This window comes from Cydia amplana, chromosome 4, assembly GCF_948474715.1.
Source record: "Cydia amplana chromosome 4, ilCydAmpl1.1, whole genome shotgun sequence".
NCBI lineage: Eukaryota > Metazoa > Arthropoda > Insecta > Lepidoptera > Tortricidae > Cydia > Cydia amplana.
The window spans coordinates 160,747-177,492 of NC_086072.1; the positions used below are offsets into that span (position 1 = coordinate 160,747).

At 40.7% G+C, this 16,746-nt stretch overlaps 2 protein-coding genes across 2 annotated transcripts; one reads left to right on the forward strand and one right to left on the reverse strand.

Moving 5' to 3' along the window:
• Positions 1–214: 214 nt before the first annotated feature.
• Positions 215–13,745, reverse strand: LOC134663014 (transportin-2). The gene is made up of 16 exons (XM_063519304.1): positions 13,549–13,745; positions 12,957–13,289; positions 12,187–12,402; positions 11,754–11,876; positions 11,024–11,119; positions 9,712–9,895; positions 8,673–8,881; positions 8,385–8,594; positions 7,735–8,046; positions 7,352–7,459; positions 6,302–6,475; positions 5,383–5,554; positions 3,737–3,832; positions 2,553–2,628; positions 1,011–1,158; positions 215–365 (listed from the first exon to the last, which is right to left on the reverse strand). Exons 1-16 carry the CDS (start codon positions 13,651–13,653, stop codon positions 231–233), a joined length of 2,697 nt encoding a protein of 898 aa, XP_063375374.1. The 5' UTR covers positions 13,654–13,745; the 3' UTR covers positions 215–230.
• A 492-nt stretch (positions 13,746–14,237) lies between these two features.
• Positions 14,238–16,487, forward strand: LOC134647566 (probable dimethyladenosine transferase). The gene is made up of 5 exons (XM_063501919.1): positions 14,238–14,339; positions 14,458–14,644; positions 15,354–15,657; positions 15,770–15,991; positions 16,335–16,487. Exons 1-5 carry the CDS (start codon positions 14,282–14,284, stop codon positions 16,482–16,484), a joined length of 921 nt encoding a protein of 306 aa, XP_063357989.1. The 5' UTR covers positions 14,238–14,281; the 3' UTR covers positions 16,485–16,487.
• The last annotated feature ends 259 nt before the right edge of the window (positions 16,488–16,746 follow it).

Here is a 16,746-nt window from a genome sequence, read left to right on the forward strand (position 1 = left end):
GGTTATCCATTCATTGTGTTACAGACACTTCATCAACAAATATAAGTACCTCCCAATAGTTTATTTTCGGTTAGTACCGGTTGTAGCACATCACTATTTATAAGACGTAAAAAACTAGCAACACATGAAATGTAATTTTAGTCTACGGAAAGAATAAATAGACTTTATATGAGCGGGTCTCGCTCGTGTCGGCGGTGCTGCCATAGTGCTCACCACAGTGCGCCGCCGGCCTATATGCCGCACATGGCGGACAGCCGCGCGCTGAGCTGCACGGGGAACTGTTCGGTGAAGCGGCGCCAGTTGTCGTCCCCGACTTGGTTCTTGAACCCGTGCAGGATCTTGGTGAACATATCCTTCAAGTCGTCCTGTGAGAGAACGATTACGATTCAGTTTTCACACCGCCTATTCGGAAAAGAGCTTCCATCGAAGTGGCACTTTTTCTCCCTGCTGGGAGGGATCAAAGTAACACTTTTCTGTTCTAGCACACTATTTTTACATTTTTTTTGCACATTATTTTTTTAGCTTAAATAATCTGTTTAAGCATCAGATTGTGTCAACCCTAAGATTTTTTATTTTCCTCATAGTTGATATGAAAAGCAGTCTGTGTCACACGGTATCAACATTATTTCGTCTCGGGCGTTAACACTTGAATCCCTCATTACGCTCGGAATCCATCGCTTCATTCAGGATTCAATGTACGCCCTTGACGGAAATATATCATTTTGATCCCCTGTAACACAAACTACTATTTAAATTAAAAAATTTCAAACTTTCCTAAAGACCCTAGTCTGTCAAAAACTGTTTATTTATTGAAGTATAATCACGGGAGTTGCGCAAGCAAATAAAATGAGGATTCGAATTGGCAACTCTTTTTCACAATAGAGGCAAACAATATTAATTGATACTTTTATGTGTATTTGATAATCGAAAATATTTCTACATTTCTGTCGGTCCTGCTAAAAAATGTATATAAATTGAAGAACACGTAAAAGGTTGAGATGAGCACGTACTTTAGGGTGTGTCCAGGACGCCACGGCGTCGCAGAAGAACATGAAGTCCGGCACGACGCCGCCGGGGTTGACCTGGATCATCTGGCAGATGCCGCGGAACGCAGAGTCCTTCTCGTCGTTGTCTCGGATGTTCCGCAGCGACGAGCACCTGCGTGTGACGCGGGTCAACTAATGTCACAGGCTACTCTTAACTGACATTTCGATGGCCGTTCTAAGTTCTCTCGAAAATTTTGTTTCTGAAGTGCTATATTCCCAAAACGTTATACTTATAAATTTTAAAATACCGAAATCAATTAATCGTCTCTTCCGCGGACGCGATATCGTAAAAAAAAGATGGAATGTCAAAAACCCACGGGATTTAAAAGTTTTTACGTTTTCTATGCCCGGGACTCCAGGGGTTAATAGTAGATTTTAGAAATATAACATCAACATTTTTTTTATTCCAAATTTTAGTCCAATCAATAAAAGGAACCTGGCACTTTGGGAATATTGTACACTGATTATGTGATATTTCAGAAAGTGAGTTACTATTCCAAAATTTACAACTTTAAACTTGCCTTATCGATATATAATCGCGACGGATCATACTTAGTTATACTAAATAATAGTGTGGCGAAATGATTACGACTGTCAACGTCGCGACGATGTGTCGATCTTATTCAGTGAACCTTTTTCTAACATCAAAATTGCACTTTTTAAGACTAAAGCAACTATTGGCTCGTAAATGAAGCAATCGTGATGAAAATCTGGAATATTCAACTGTATCCTGGACATAAGATTGTTTGCGTGTTTTTTTGGTTGCTTTATTTACGATAAAATAGATGTTGTATCCTAAAAGAAAACTAGAAGTTAGAAACTTGTTTACTAAACAGACAAGTATGAATCCGCGCATGTCATCGAAATGTCAGCCGTTTCTCTAAGAGGGTGGTGGAACTTAAGAAAGCGATGTCTAAGAGAACGGCGTCTAAGTAATGCGGTTATTCAAGTGAACAGTAATGAGTGACTTGCACAAAAACATATCATAATGACACTGGATCATGAGCAGGCCACGCTGAAAGACGGCTGCATTCAGAACAGTCCTCAATGTTTATGTTTTTTGAAGTTGGTTTTAGTCACCCTTTGGGCCGATTTGAAACCAACAAAACTATAAATCTTGAATAATTTATACCATTACAATATTTTAAATTGTGAAATTCTCAATAGTAAAAAATAATACTCACACATTTTTACTATTTTATATGAGTGATCCCTATGGGTTTCTAGTTTTAAATGACTGTATATCGCCGTCTTTCAGTTTGGGTGATAGAATATTTAAATAAATTTTAGCAGTTACATATTTTAGAAAGCGGATGGTGTTCAACACATAGAGTACAGCACTGAACATAAATAAACAAACAGCACCCAGTCTCTGTTAGTGTCAGAAACGATAACAAGCTACAGACACCATCCACGATCGAAACAATATGGGATTAATAACTTATTAGATATTAAACGTAATCATAATTAATAATATAAAGTAATAATAAAAAAAATACTACAGACCACTGGCGTACAAATTGATGTAATACGGGTGCGACGTCGTGTGGGCACACATAACCTAGCCGACCGATAGTTATCGCTACGGCGACATACCGAGAACAAAACCAAGAAAACAAATCAACAAACCATCCAAAACATACTTAAAGTACATAATCAACGTCAACCAACGGCAACCAATCAGTGTTACGAATACAAAAAACGTGAAACAATTTGGGCTAGTCATCTAGTAAATCAAATGGCTATTGCTTGAAGCTGGCACGGACTACCTGTTGACACCACTTGTGTCAGGCTTGCTAATTAACCAGCTTAAGGATGCCTTTCCACTTAGGCGGAGATGAGAGGAGACGTGCGGGAATCAACCAATAGCATTGGTTGTAATCTACATCTCTTCTCCACTCTGCTGACAACCAATGCAATGGTTTATTCATGCTCGTCTCATCTCATCTCTTTCTCAGCGGAAAGGCTGCCTGACAGTTGTCCTCTGGCACGGAGGTTTAACAGGACATTTCTGGACCGACAAGTCCCTGAAACGCATGGCAATGCCAGTGCCAGATGACAATTGTCTAGCTGATAAAACAGAAGCCTAAGCCTGTCCGGGCCATCTTTAAAACCGCACACTTTGGTGCGGGCACTACTTTTGCGTGGAGCTCTATTTATGTACAGACAACCCCCAACCAAATGGAGCAAGCGAAAGACTTCATAGTAAATATAATATCTTCTCGTCTTTAAATGTTTGTTCGTTTAGCCAATAACTCTATAGCGATTTGTATGGTTTAGTGTAATAGACAAATGTTAACAATATATAACTAGATTAATATAATATAATAACAAGTATATGTAACTGGGAAACAAAAGTGGGTAAATTGCCAACATAACAGTTTAGTAAACAGTTAGGGAGCATTCTGTGGCCTCGGCCGGTTGCAAACAAGCGCATTCTCAAGTGTGGCGGACCCCGCCCCAACAGAAACAGGATGATATCATGAACTTATGGGAACTCAATATGAAGCGGTGACAGAAATATATGCACTCCAAATATTCACAGCATAGCGTACTGCCACCATTTATGTCACAAACTGCGAAATATACTATTGTGAGGTAGTTCACATTGTTGCAGAGTTTAGTAGGTACAAAGTCAAGTATGACAAGGAATTAAGTAAATTTATTGGGAATAATAAAAGTGGACTGACCTGTATTTTCCAATAGTGTTTTGGGCGTGTTAGGCCTATTGATTATTTCGACTAAATGGTTTAGCACAAGGGGGATATATTGCGACGTCTCCGCTCCTGCAAAATTTACAATATCAAATAAAATACATTCCGACATGTAATGAAACATTTTCAGATTAGGGTTACCACTTTGAAATTGGAAAATTTGGAATAATTAAATATAGTTTGGAAAGCCATTTCCGTCAGTAGAAAATACAGAATATATGAAAAAACTTTTTACCTTTTAACATACCTACTCATAAATGTAGCACAATTTTTATTAACGTTCTCTGGATAAGGAAGAGCGGTACCTCCTGGCACAGGCTTTAAAGCTTAAAAGGAGGTTCCAACCACTAAGTTTAAGATGATTATTGTGAAAGTAAATAAACATTTTTAATTTTTAATATATTTTTTTAAAGGCGCAAAGCGTCGATCTACCATACAACATTACGCGCCTTTTTCTACTGACAAAATGGCTTTGCCAGAGTATATCTCAGAATGTGTCACAATCGTGTAGTTTAAACCCAAACAAAAGTAAAAAAAAAAGAGAAAGTTAATTTCATCCGCACTCAACACAAGCGGACGTGCGTGTTTAGCAGGATGGCCGTGTCGGAGACGTAATATTTTGCGGCGTTTTATAAAGTGGCTAACTATTCCTTTGTGATCCTGGCAGCGCTATTATTAGTTTAGTTTATGCCGCGTCAGTGAAAAACAAGCTCAACAAGCACAAGCCCATCGTACCATCAACAAACTATAGATGGAATTTTTAAAAACTTGTCTACTGCATAATAATTAATATCTGGGAGAAAATTGCGCGTTTCCCCAGAGATAAGACCTAGCTAGAACGATTTTTCGCCCCCAAAACCCCCATATAGCAATTTCATAAAAATCTTTTTGTATAGTCTGTACCGTACTACTGTAGGCCCTAGAGAAAATCTTGGCAAAGAACACTTCCCAGAAGAAAATTCTTCTAATATGAATTTTCTCTTATCAACATCTCCTCCAATACTTTCTGTATTTGTCGTTACACGGCGACCCTGCCAACGCTAATCCCAGGTATGGTAACCCTAAAGCTTTGGATTCCTCCGAAAACGGTGCCGTCATATGACGGCCGTCATATAGCGGCCGCAAAAGACGGCCGTCTTTACGGTGGCGACATGTGGAAAGTACCACGGCGTCATAACACACCGTCATCCACCAAGGTCAAAGCGGCAAATTTGAAAAATGTAGGCGCGATGGGATAACGTCCCATAGAATATTTGAATTTCGCGCCTTTTCCTACTGACAAGATTTGCTTGATCATCTAAAATTTACTTGGAGGATGAAATATCATCAGAAGAGGAAAATAATCGTAGTACGGAATCATTTATTCAAATCTCGTGTCATTTTTCAAAATGGCGTCACCGCTATCTAATAAAACGTTCACGAAACTATCGACACCGTCATGACGGCCGTCATCTTACGTTACGTTGACAATTAACGTAACGTAACGCCGTCTAGGAAACCGCGCCATCTTGTTTACACAGACAACGTTCTAGTGACGTCAGTCAACACTATATAGCGGCCGTAATATGACGGCACCGTTTTCGGAGGAATCCAAAGCTTAACGGTCGAGTAAAGTGACTCGCCTAGTTTGATGCTGATCTCGCCGATGGCCCACGTGGCGTTGTTGCAGACGGAGATGAGCTCGGGGTTGAGGTTGGAGCCGAGGATGGGCAGGAACTCGGGGATGTAGGGGTGCACGTGCTGGAAGCACGCCTTCGTCAGGTCGCCCAGCAGCGCGAACGAGGATTGCCGCACCTGGAAACACGTACAACGTATAGCATTCAGGATTAGAGATGCACCGGATATCCGGTTACTATCCGATATCCGGCCTATCCGGCCGTTAGTTTAGTATCCGGCCGGATACCGGATAGTGACCTACTATCCGGCCGGATACCGGATAGTAAAATTAACACATTTTGGGGTAAAAAATGGAATCTGAAAAACAGTCACGGTCATAATGCTAACGACGCAGTAGATAGAAATGAATACGTAACCAATGTCACACAATACGCTTATTTGTTTACACAAAAATACGCGCGCGCACTTGTAACTATTAAACGAACTTACTACCTAAGTACGTATTTACGTAATGACATAATAAAACTCGTTACGATCCTAGAAATGTGTCCGCGCGAACGTTCACTACGAAACAGGTCGAAACCTGCACGACGCGCACCTGCAAAATTCAAAATATAGGTATAGTTCCGCCGGCCGAATATCCGACGGCCGGATACCGGATAATCGGCCAGTGTCCAGGCCGGATATCCGGTATCCGGCCAAACAACTATCCGTTGCATCTCTATTCAGGATATACGCGCGGAGCGAGTACATACCATACACTTCTGTTGTTTTTGACTCTACGTCGAGATTAAAATAGGAAAAAATTGGGCACCATTTTAAATTAAATATTGTATTCTTGGTCTAAAACCGGACGGAATCACAGGGTTTCGCGAGATGTACAGCTATGAGTAAGTGTGACAGCTGGTCAGATATGTGGAGTACCTCCGGCATGGGGTCCTGCATGCACTGGTAGAGCAGCTGCATGAGGTTGGAGTGCAGGACCAACTTGTCGATGTGTCCGTCCAGGCCTTCCGCCAGCCCGCTCAGCAGGTCCAGCGCTACGATCATGAAGTCCTTGTCCGGGGCGTCGAATTGTTCAGGGCTTTGACTGTTTGCCTGCAAATAATGGATATATTAACGATCTTTACTATATTAATTTTCTTTTTTCCATAATCCTTAAATTGGCCGACTTATTGCATTGTTTTATGAAACAGAATTAATGTACTATTCAGCTCCGAAGAGGCATGAACTCGCGACCTTCCACGTTTCTTGCAAAATCCCAATGTGTTAACATCCCAAACTTTATTTCAAAAAAAAGCGGCCAAGTGCGAGTCGGACTCGCCCATGAAGGGTTCCGTATTTAGGCGATTTAAGACGTATAAAAAAAAACTACTTACTAGATCTCGTTCAAACCAATTTTCGGTGGAAGTTTACATGGTAATGTACATCATATATTTTTTTTAGTTTTATCATTCTCTTATTTTAGAAGTTACAGGGGGGGGACACACATTTTACCACTTTGGAAGTGTCTCTCGCGCAAACTATTCAGTTTAGAAAAAAATTATATTAGAAACCTCAATATCATTTTTGAAGACCTATCCATAGATACCCCACACGTATGGGTTTGATGAAAAAAAAATTTTTGAGTTTCAGTTCGAAGTATGGGGAACCCCAAAAATTTATTGTTTTTTTTCTATTTTTGTGTGAAAATCTTAATGCGGTTCACAGAATACATCTACTTACCAAGTTTCAACAGTATAGTTCTTATAGTTTCGGAGAAAAGTGGCTGTGACATACGGACGGACAGACAGACGGACAGACGGACAGACGGACAGACGGACAGACAGACAGACAGACAGACAGACAGACATGACGAATCTATAAGGGTTCCGTTTTTTGCCATTTGGCTACGGAACCCTAACAATAAGATCCACCAATCATTAGTTAAGAATGTCCCTGTTTGTGCAACGTAATACAAAATGTGTGACTTACGATGTTCTGGTTGAGCGTCTGCTCGATGAGCGCGACGCAGCGGCGGAACACGGGCTCGCAGTACGGCAGGAACCCCGACTGCAGCGCCGTCGCCACCGACGACAAACACTGCAACACATACTGACGTTACTGAAATGCCACATCAAGATAGGTGGATTTTCTTACCACAACTGAAGTAACGTTATCCATACAATTTATATCAGAAGTCAGAAACCACGTCGGCCGTTTGGAGTTTCAACTATAGACTCAATTATTAACAGTGCCTATCCAGAACTCGTTTGACGTACATTACGAATAAATACCTTAGAATAATTTTTAGTCAAACCATTAAAACAAAATAAGAACAGTGAAAAGATCATACAGGTATTAGGTAACGAACTCACCTCCAACAACGGAAACAAGTCCTTATCCTCGTCCTTCAGCACATTCCACTTATTAATCAGCGGAGGCATCAGCAGCTGAATATACTCGGGCTTGTTCAAATGGTGGCCCACAGAATCCGCCAACGTCCCAATAGCATCGTACAGTATGAGCAGGTTCTTGTGCTGATACTTCCCGAAGGCGAACACCAGCGTCTGCAGGATGTAGCCGAGGTACGGCACCAGCTCCGTGCAGGCTTCCTCCTCCAGCGTGGCGAAGGCGGAGCACGCGGCTTCTTGCACGCGCTTGTTGTTGTCCAGGACTCGCTTCAGAAGCTGCGGAGGAGAGGTTCTTATAATCGATTCAGGCTTACATATATCATGAATTTAGAGCAGACAAAACTTAGCATTGGCAGTAGCGATAGGCTCTTATGGACGTGAATGAATGATTGTTTATGAGCGTGTATATGCATGCATGCATGGGTTTGGTTTTTCAGTTAATCCGTAAATTACGAGGGGACCCGGATAATTGATATCGTAATCCCGGTGATTCGAAGTTTTTGCATTATGATTTATTAAACAAAATGCAAAAACTACAGTCGGGATTCTGACATTGAACCGTCTAATAGCCACGGCACATGTGCGCATTTAGTGCGAGTGAGATGGGGGCCGACCTCGGTCATGACGGGGCGCAGGTAGAGGTCGTGGGACTGCGCCACGACCCAGTGGCTGTAGCGGGACAGCGTCCAGCAGGTGATGGCGCGGACTAGGGCCTTGCGCTCGCCGAGGCAGCACACCAGGTAGGGCACGAGGTCGGGCAGGTGCGGCACCATGCCGCCCATGCAGCCGTCCGCCACCGCGCCCAGCGCCAGGATGCCGCTCTCCTGCAATATTACACATACAGTAGCCGGGGACTTCAGCAGCCCAACAGAACTCGCGCAGGATCCGGTCGGAGCGCTCACCTTGACGACCCAGTCGTCGTGGAACAGCGTCTCCTTGAGGATGGGGAACAGCACCGGCAGCAGGTCCTGCGCGAACACGTTGGCCAGCACGTCGAGCGCGGCCGCGGAGCACTTGCGCAGGTTCCAGTCGGACAGCGAGCCGTCGTCGTCGCCCGTCTCCTCCGAGTCCTCCGACTCGCCGCCGCCCATGTTGCTGTCGCCCGCTCCCGCTGCAGGAACAAGTCAACGTTAGCGACCGAGGGTTGTGGCGACGTCGACGGAATGCCGCTCTAGACACCGAGGATGACGTACGAGTGATCGCAAACCCACTCTGAAGTAGCGATGTGACGAGTCCACTTTTTTTCAATTCGAATCATTCGAATTGATTCGGCCGCTGATTCGAATTCAAAATCGAGTTGACTCGACTCGACGATTCGCGTGGTTCGCGACAAGGTCACAGGCACAGGCGCGGAGCGAGTTGAGACGGCGAGTTACGCGGCAGTTGTTGTAAAAAGAACCTTCAGGGCACGGAATTAAGGTTTATTTTTGAATGGCCATACTAGCAGTGAACTCGAGTTGGGATACTTGGAATGGCTAATCAAGCGGCAGTTGTTGTAAAATGAACCTTCGGGTCACGGAATTAAGGTTTATTTTTGAATGGTCATAGTACCAACTCGAGTTGAGACGGCGAATCGAGCGGCAGTTGTTGTAAAAAAAGTCTTTGGGCTACAGTATTAAGGTTTATTTTTGAATGGCCTTAGTAGCAGTGTGATAGCGTTGACTCGGCTCGGCGAGTTGTTCGCCGAGTTAGCTAGTGGTCGAGTTGATTCGAATTGCCCATAGTCTTGATTCGAATTAACTCATCTGTAGGCTGATTCGAATTATTCGAATCAGATAACTCGACTCGCCCATCGCTACTCTGAAGGAGATAAGCGGCAAATCTGGCTGAAAGTCAGCGGGTTAAGGAACAGTCTCAGTATTCAAAATCTGTATTTTAGATCTGTGCGTGAGCCCCCCGCGGCAGGATCACGTAGCGCACTTGTGAGTCAGTGTACGGTACCGTTGTGTTTGACGGAGACGGAGCGCGGCTTGTGGAAGCGGGGGCGGATGTCGGAGTCCCGGTCGGGCTCCGCGTCGTCCGCGTCGTCGTCGCGGTCCCCCCGCAGCAGGATCACGTCCATCTCGGAGTAGCGCATGCCGCGCACCAGGACGGGCAGCAGGGCGCCCAGGCGACCGCCGAGCACCTGAACATAACGGCGAATTTATGAGTCGCTAGAACATAGCCGCTGCCATACGATTGAAGTTTCGCTCTCGTTTACTATACGACATACGTGCTGAAAAAGGTGACATAAAATATGGTATGCACCGTCCCGGTCGGCGGAATATTATCAGCGCGTGATGATAGCTAGATATAGTTAGCTCGAGCACTAATTCGGTTAAGATAATGTCGTGTATTAATACCTATAGAATAAATTAGTCTAAGGGCGGCTCTTTGGCGGCGTTCTTGTAACTTTTTCGAGCGAATGGGTGATTAAACGTAAGCAAATTTTATTTTACGCGCAACTGAAAAAGTGATTTCATAAGATGTCGATTATTAGACCTTCCGGATCTTTCAAATTATTGTGTCCATCCAGAAAAAATTATTTTCAGCGAGAAACGTAAATATATGCCATCCATTTATACCTAGGGTTAGCATTTAGCATATTCCCGAATGAAGTCATAAGATGCCGAAAATCCCCTTGGCAACCTACATTCTTTGTGATAGGTATTATACAAATAGTTGTTATGCGTAATTTAAATAACTAATTAGGATTTATTACCCAGATAATGTGTATGCCGAGAAAAGCGACTTTACGACTAAATTTCATAAAATATTTGATATATGTATCTTATCATTAATTGTTTACATTAAAACTTCGTTACATAGCATAATTTCTATTTAAGTCTCCTTACTGCAAAGCATAACTAAAACAATGAGTATGATGAATAGTAGATATTAATGTGTGCAACAATGTCACGATTACTGTCAACTGAAATTACTGTCAAGGCAGTAAGTAGCCTTTACTGTACGTTTAAAAAACCGAGATAAATATGTACTAGTAATGACATGACTATAAGTAATTCACGTATACTTGTGATATTTTGCTGCTGCTAGACAATTTTTGGAATAGTATTGAAGCGTATCCATGCAATGAGATTAAAATGAGCTTACAATATGGTCAATGGTACAAAAGAACATTAACCCTCTGAATGCCGCGCCTATCGTCGCTGTGCCTTAATTCACGGCCGTGCGTTGCGCGTCACTTTGTCGGAATGCACGAAGGTTGATATTGGGCTGCACGCGGTAGTCAAAGGGTTAAAAATGAACATACCTCTCTGCAGACACTCTGTTCAGCGAGCGACAGCCAGAACTCGCAGGCCTCCAGGGCTACTCCCTCCTCGGGGTCTTGGGTTCTCACCAACATGTACTGTCAACAAAAACATCCAATACATGATTGAAACACTAGCACTAGCCTTAGTCTAAAAGGACATTTAATGGGAGCAAAGTTCAAGTTTTTGTATACATATAAATCTATGTATAAATAATGAAATCTAATCTATCTAATACCTTTAAATAAGCAAATCTTGTAATATATTTATTTATATGTATATATATTTGGGGGATCTCGGGAACGGCTCTAACGATTTAGATGAAATTTGCTATATGAGGGATCTCGGGAACGGCTCTAACGATTTCGATGAAATTTGCTATATGGGTGTTTTCGGGGGTGAAAAATCGATCTAGCTAGGTTTTATCTCTGGGAAAACGCGAATTTTCGAGTTTTTATATGTTTTCCGAGCAAAGCTCGGTCTCCCAGATATTGTAGTATGTATATGAGAAATTTACATGTTAGTTACTCAATCAGACAAAAAAAAGAGATTAAGGATGAAATTTTATAATCTAGATTTCTCATTACAAAAAAAAAAACAAACAATAAACTAATTATTCCTTTTTAGATTCAGTTCAGCTCATTGCTCAATGTTAGCTATTTACACTTTGGTGGCATCATATGTCGGTTGGATAACCTATTTAAATAATGCCTAGGTTTCCCAGGTCCTCACCTCAATAATATTGGGCAGGTGTGGCACCAGCCTGTCCAGCCGCACCTCCAGCAGCAGCACCAGCGCGTGGCACACATTCTTCCGGACATCTGGATCCTCGTCTGCTGCTAAATGGAATAGGTTCTGGGACAATAAGTGTTTTATGTTAGCAGGAAAGCCAGGAAACTAGGAATACAACAAATAGATAATGATTACTGGTTTCATTCAGTGCAAAAATACAAATAAATAGAATTTTATCCTGTACTTGGTAAATATGTATACTGACGTTTTATTTATATGACGAAACAATAGATTTATATTCATGCAAAAGACTGTAATCTTCAGATTTACTGCATCAGTTCAAAGCTAATTTAATTATAGCAAACAAAATACTGCACCAAAGGTAATATAACACTGAGTTTTTGGGTATGTATGTTGAAATGTCAGTACTAACCTCAATAAATGAGTCTATATGAGCCATGAGAGCCTGCGTCCTGCCCATGATGAAGTAGTTGACGCAGGCAATGGCATGACACCGGATCTTGGGCGACGAATGCCTGAAGAACTGTAGGAACTTAGGGATCAGCACATTCAGTGGCCTGTTCAGTGCATCGCTGTCCAGGAGTTCTGCTGTGTCTTCACATATTTTTTGTAGCGCTCCAAATGCTCCCTAAAGAAAAAAATAAAATCATTAAAACATCTTTCTTCCTTGGAAGTTATATAAAAATATAGCGTCTGGCATTTAGGAAATAAAAATGATTGACATCTCTGTCATCAAAATAGGTTCAAGACTTTTGAAGCTACATTGGAACATAACACAAACATGCATTGATAAACTGCTAAAATCATAATTATTCTAATTGTTTGTTTAACCCGTGGAGCGCCTTAGAATTACTGTAGTATGGAACTCCTATACTAGTTACCAGCACACGTGTCTTGGTAGGGCGCTCCACGGGTTAAAACAGAGGAATTGCATGTGCACTGATAGCACGAGAAACCTGACTCTCTCTAACATAGAAGTTTAATTACATAGGGGTCAGATATCTCTTTAGCGGATAAGACCGCCTGTTGTCTGCCTCTACATTTAATCAATTGTTCTTTTTCTTTTGTATCTTTTTACTGAGGTGTGCCAATAAAGAGTATTCTATCTACGTATCTATCTGTGTCTTCTTCTATCTGCATATTAGCAGTTTTAAGTGATTACAAAGTAAGTACACTTCTTACCTCACAGACATTGTAATCCTGTGAATCGAGCATGTTACAGAGCGCTGGCAAGAGTTCCGGCCATGAGGTGAGTTCACCCTTGCTTGCTATGGTGGTGATGATGATACCCACGGTCGCACGGATCAGGGGAGACGGGTCCCCCACCGCTGACAAGCATTCTCGTTTGATAAACTCAGCTACTTCAGGGAAAAAGTTGTTGTAATGGGCCTTCACATTGTTTTTCAAAATCAAACCACTCAGGGACCTCGTGGGCTCCTCTTCGGTAACTAATTTAGTTAATACGAATATCAGGTAGTTGTTGAAGTCGGGGTACTTGTTCAATTCTTCCAATTTCTGAGATGATAAGGGTCAAGAAAATTATTGTACAAATCGAATGCTGTCAATGACTGTCATGTCGGAAAAATCGATTTATGATGAAGCGTTGAGACGCCTACGGCATAAGTGCTCAATAAGTTACAAAACATTTAAATAATACTTGTGTTATTAGCGGAAATTTCCTGGGAAACATGATAAATAAAGTATAAAGCGGTTACAGATACAAAAAATACGCACGCCGTTGAGAGCATCGACATGGTACTAGTGAAAAGGATACTTGTTGAACAGCTCTTTGTGTAGCTGTGTCGGGCGATTGTGACTCCTTGAGAAGTGTTAATATTTGCCTTAATCCTTCTTGTTCGGGTTCCCACTCCATTTTCATAATAATTCCACAATTCGGTTTTATTTCACTCGGTCCCGTAAAGATCAACCATGCCAAAAATTTGACGACTTGCCAGATGTAAAAATTGATTATCGATTATCGACGCACTAACTTTTTTAAATTTTTAGTGAACGAAAAAATAATATTTTATTTAAAATTTAAAAGGAAAACTTATTACATACAAAAATTGACGAGAATCACTCTATTTCTCGTTTATCTACTAAATTATTGGTAACATTTTAACATTTCGAGAAAACACGTTTCTCTTTGTTAAAAAAAAGTAAATACTTGTTCCAGTTTACGCAATTTCATAATATTTAGGTCAAGGCCATAGATCTCATCATAGCCCGAATATGTTTCATACTATTATTATAAATAACATTTAAAATAAAAAAAACTATTTACAAAGTATTCTCGAATAAATATGTTTTCAGAGAATAAAAGGCAAAATAATATGTAAATGTAAATTAAGATAACGTGAAATGGAATTGAAATTTGACAACCCCGTGCAGATTTTGACAGTGACACTGACAGCATTGACAGCTATTTATTTCCCTAAGATTTCCCAATTTCCCCATGATTTCCCTTTTCGATTGCTATTCACGTGGGAAAGCAATCAAACAACAAAATGCCTAAAATTAAAGCGGAAAAGAAAACAAGGGTTCACAATGAAATCGCTAAACAAGGTGAGCAATCCCTGAACTTCCATAAACTGCTAAATCGGGTCATCTTTTAGGTTACAATCGGGCTGATCTGTTTATAAATAGTTCCTAGTGTAAACTAATTATATTTTAAATTTTGCAGGCATCCAGTTCAACAAAGACTTCGGTCAGCATATCCTTAAGAACCCGCTCATAATAACGTCCATGTTAGACAAATCCGGCTTGCGACCAACAGATGTAGCACTTGAAATTGGTCCTGGTACTGGTAACATGACAGTAAAACTACTGGACAGAGTAAAAAAAGTTATAGCCTGTGAAATAGATACCAGGTAAATTTAATTTGAGAAACAAGTAATCATTAAAATTTCTGAGTAAAATAGCCATTACATTAGAGCTATCGCTGGACCAACCTGGACATGGACAAGAAGAGCGACTAACAGAGAGGAATGGAAGGTCTTAGGGGAGGCAAGTTGACCGATGTCAACTATGAACTTAATAAATGACAATCAAATTTAATTTAATCTAAATATAAATTTAAATAATGTACTATATAATATAATATAATATAGCCTTTATTTCTGACATTTCAACTTAATCTATATACATATATTAAATTGTGTTTTTAACTTGGTGTTTCCTTGTCAGTTTGCCTTCTGGCAAAGGCCTCCCCTAGAATTTGCCTGTTTTCTGTCCCTGGCTTGATTCAGGTTAGATTCTTGTTTTGCGTTCTTGAGTTGCTTTATTTATATATTTATTGTTTTAGGTATCTCGTTTTTATTAAGTTAGTTATGTTTTTACATTTTGTTTTTATATCTCGGTTTTTACATTTCGGTTTACTTTTTCTAGGGGGTCTTGGTCGTACTCCCCACGGGGACCAGCCGGATTGGGGAATAATGTACTAAATATGTTTGACTTGTCTGACTATTTTGACAAAAATAAGTAATGTGACAAAACTATAATTCAAAAAATTGGTCGAAATAAAAGGTTATTTTATTTTATTTTATTTATACTAGGTATTATCATGCATATTTTTTTCAGACTTGTAGCTGAATTACAAAAGCGTGTCCAAGGCACGCCTTACCAAGCCAAACTCCAAATCCTTGTAGGAGATGTGCTTAAGACAGAACTGCCATTCTTCGACATATGTGTAGCCAACATCCCGTACCAGATCAGTTCTCCGCTGGTGTTTAAGCTGCTGCTGCACCGGCCGTTCTTCCGGTGTGCAGTGCTCATGTTCCAGCAGGAGTTTGCTCAGAGGCTGGTGGCCAAGCCGGGGGACAAACTGTACTGCAGACTGTCTATAAACACACAGCTGTTGGCCCGAGTTGACATGCTAATGAAGGTATAGATAGATAATAGATTCATTTACTTACATCATTGTTTACCTTGGCAACTATGAAGAAATGTGTCACTCTCAATATATTTTTAATTCAATACAACTTCCCTTATTACAGGTTGGCAAAAACAACTTCAGACCTCCTCCCAAGGTGGAGTCCAGTGTTGTCCGGATAGAGCCGCGCAACCCGCCTCCCCCCATCAACTTTGTGGAGTGGGACGGCCTGACGAGGATAGCGTTTGTCAGGAAAAACAAAACACTGGCAGCCGCCTTCAAGCATGCCACCACTATGGCTGTGTTGGATAAGAACTACAGGGTACACTGCTCTTTGCACAATAAGGTATGTTTTACAGATTACTAACTATTCTATTGTACATCTACATCTAAATTATTACTACTACTATTAGAATTTAAAATAGACAGCTGTTAGGGACATGACAATCTTTTCAGCCAGACAATCTTGGATGTGATAGGCAATAGTCAATGTTGACCAAGAAATTATATTCTTAATATTCAAAATATATTTTTTCTAAATGTTTGAATTTTTTTTTTCACATGTTATAGATTTTATCATCTTTTTTGTCTACAATTGTGTACTTGAGAGTTTAACTTGTAATTATGTTATACAATTTATATAAGTTTTAAAGTTGTTCATTATTATATTTATTATTTTCTCTCAACAGGAAATCCCAGAGGACTTTGACATAAAACAGAAGGTTCAAGAGATCCTCACAAATGCTGAAGCTGACCAGATGCGAGCGCGGACCATGGACATCGACGACTTCATGAAGCTGTTGCATGCCTTCAACTCGGAGGGAATACATTTTGCTTGAAAACTTGCTTTTTATTTAAACCATATTTAATTGGGTAAAGTGCTGTAAAGATGGCTAACACTCGAATATTGGCTGTCTGAAAACATAAACCTAATTTCAGGGCAATTTACTGATGGAGTACATAATTTAAAAACCAACATTTAAACATAAATTATTTAACAGAATATGTTTAAATCAGGTTTCTAAGTATTTAAAGGTTTGCAGGCATTTCAATGTTGCCTGAGCAATAAAAGGATTGACTGAAATGTGAGAAATTAAAACA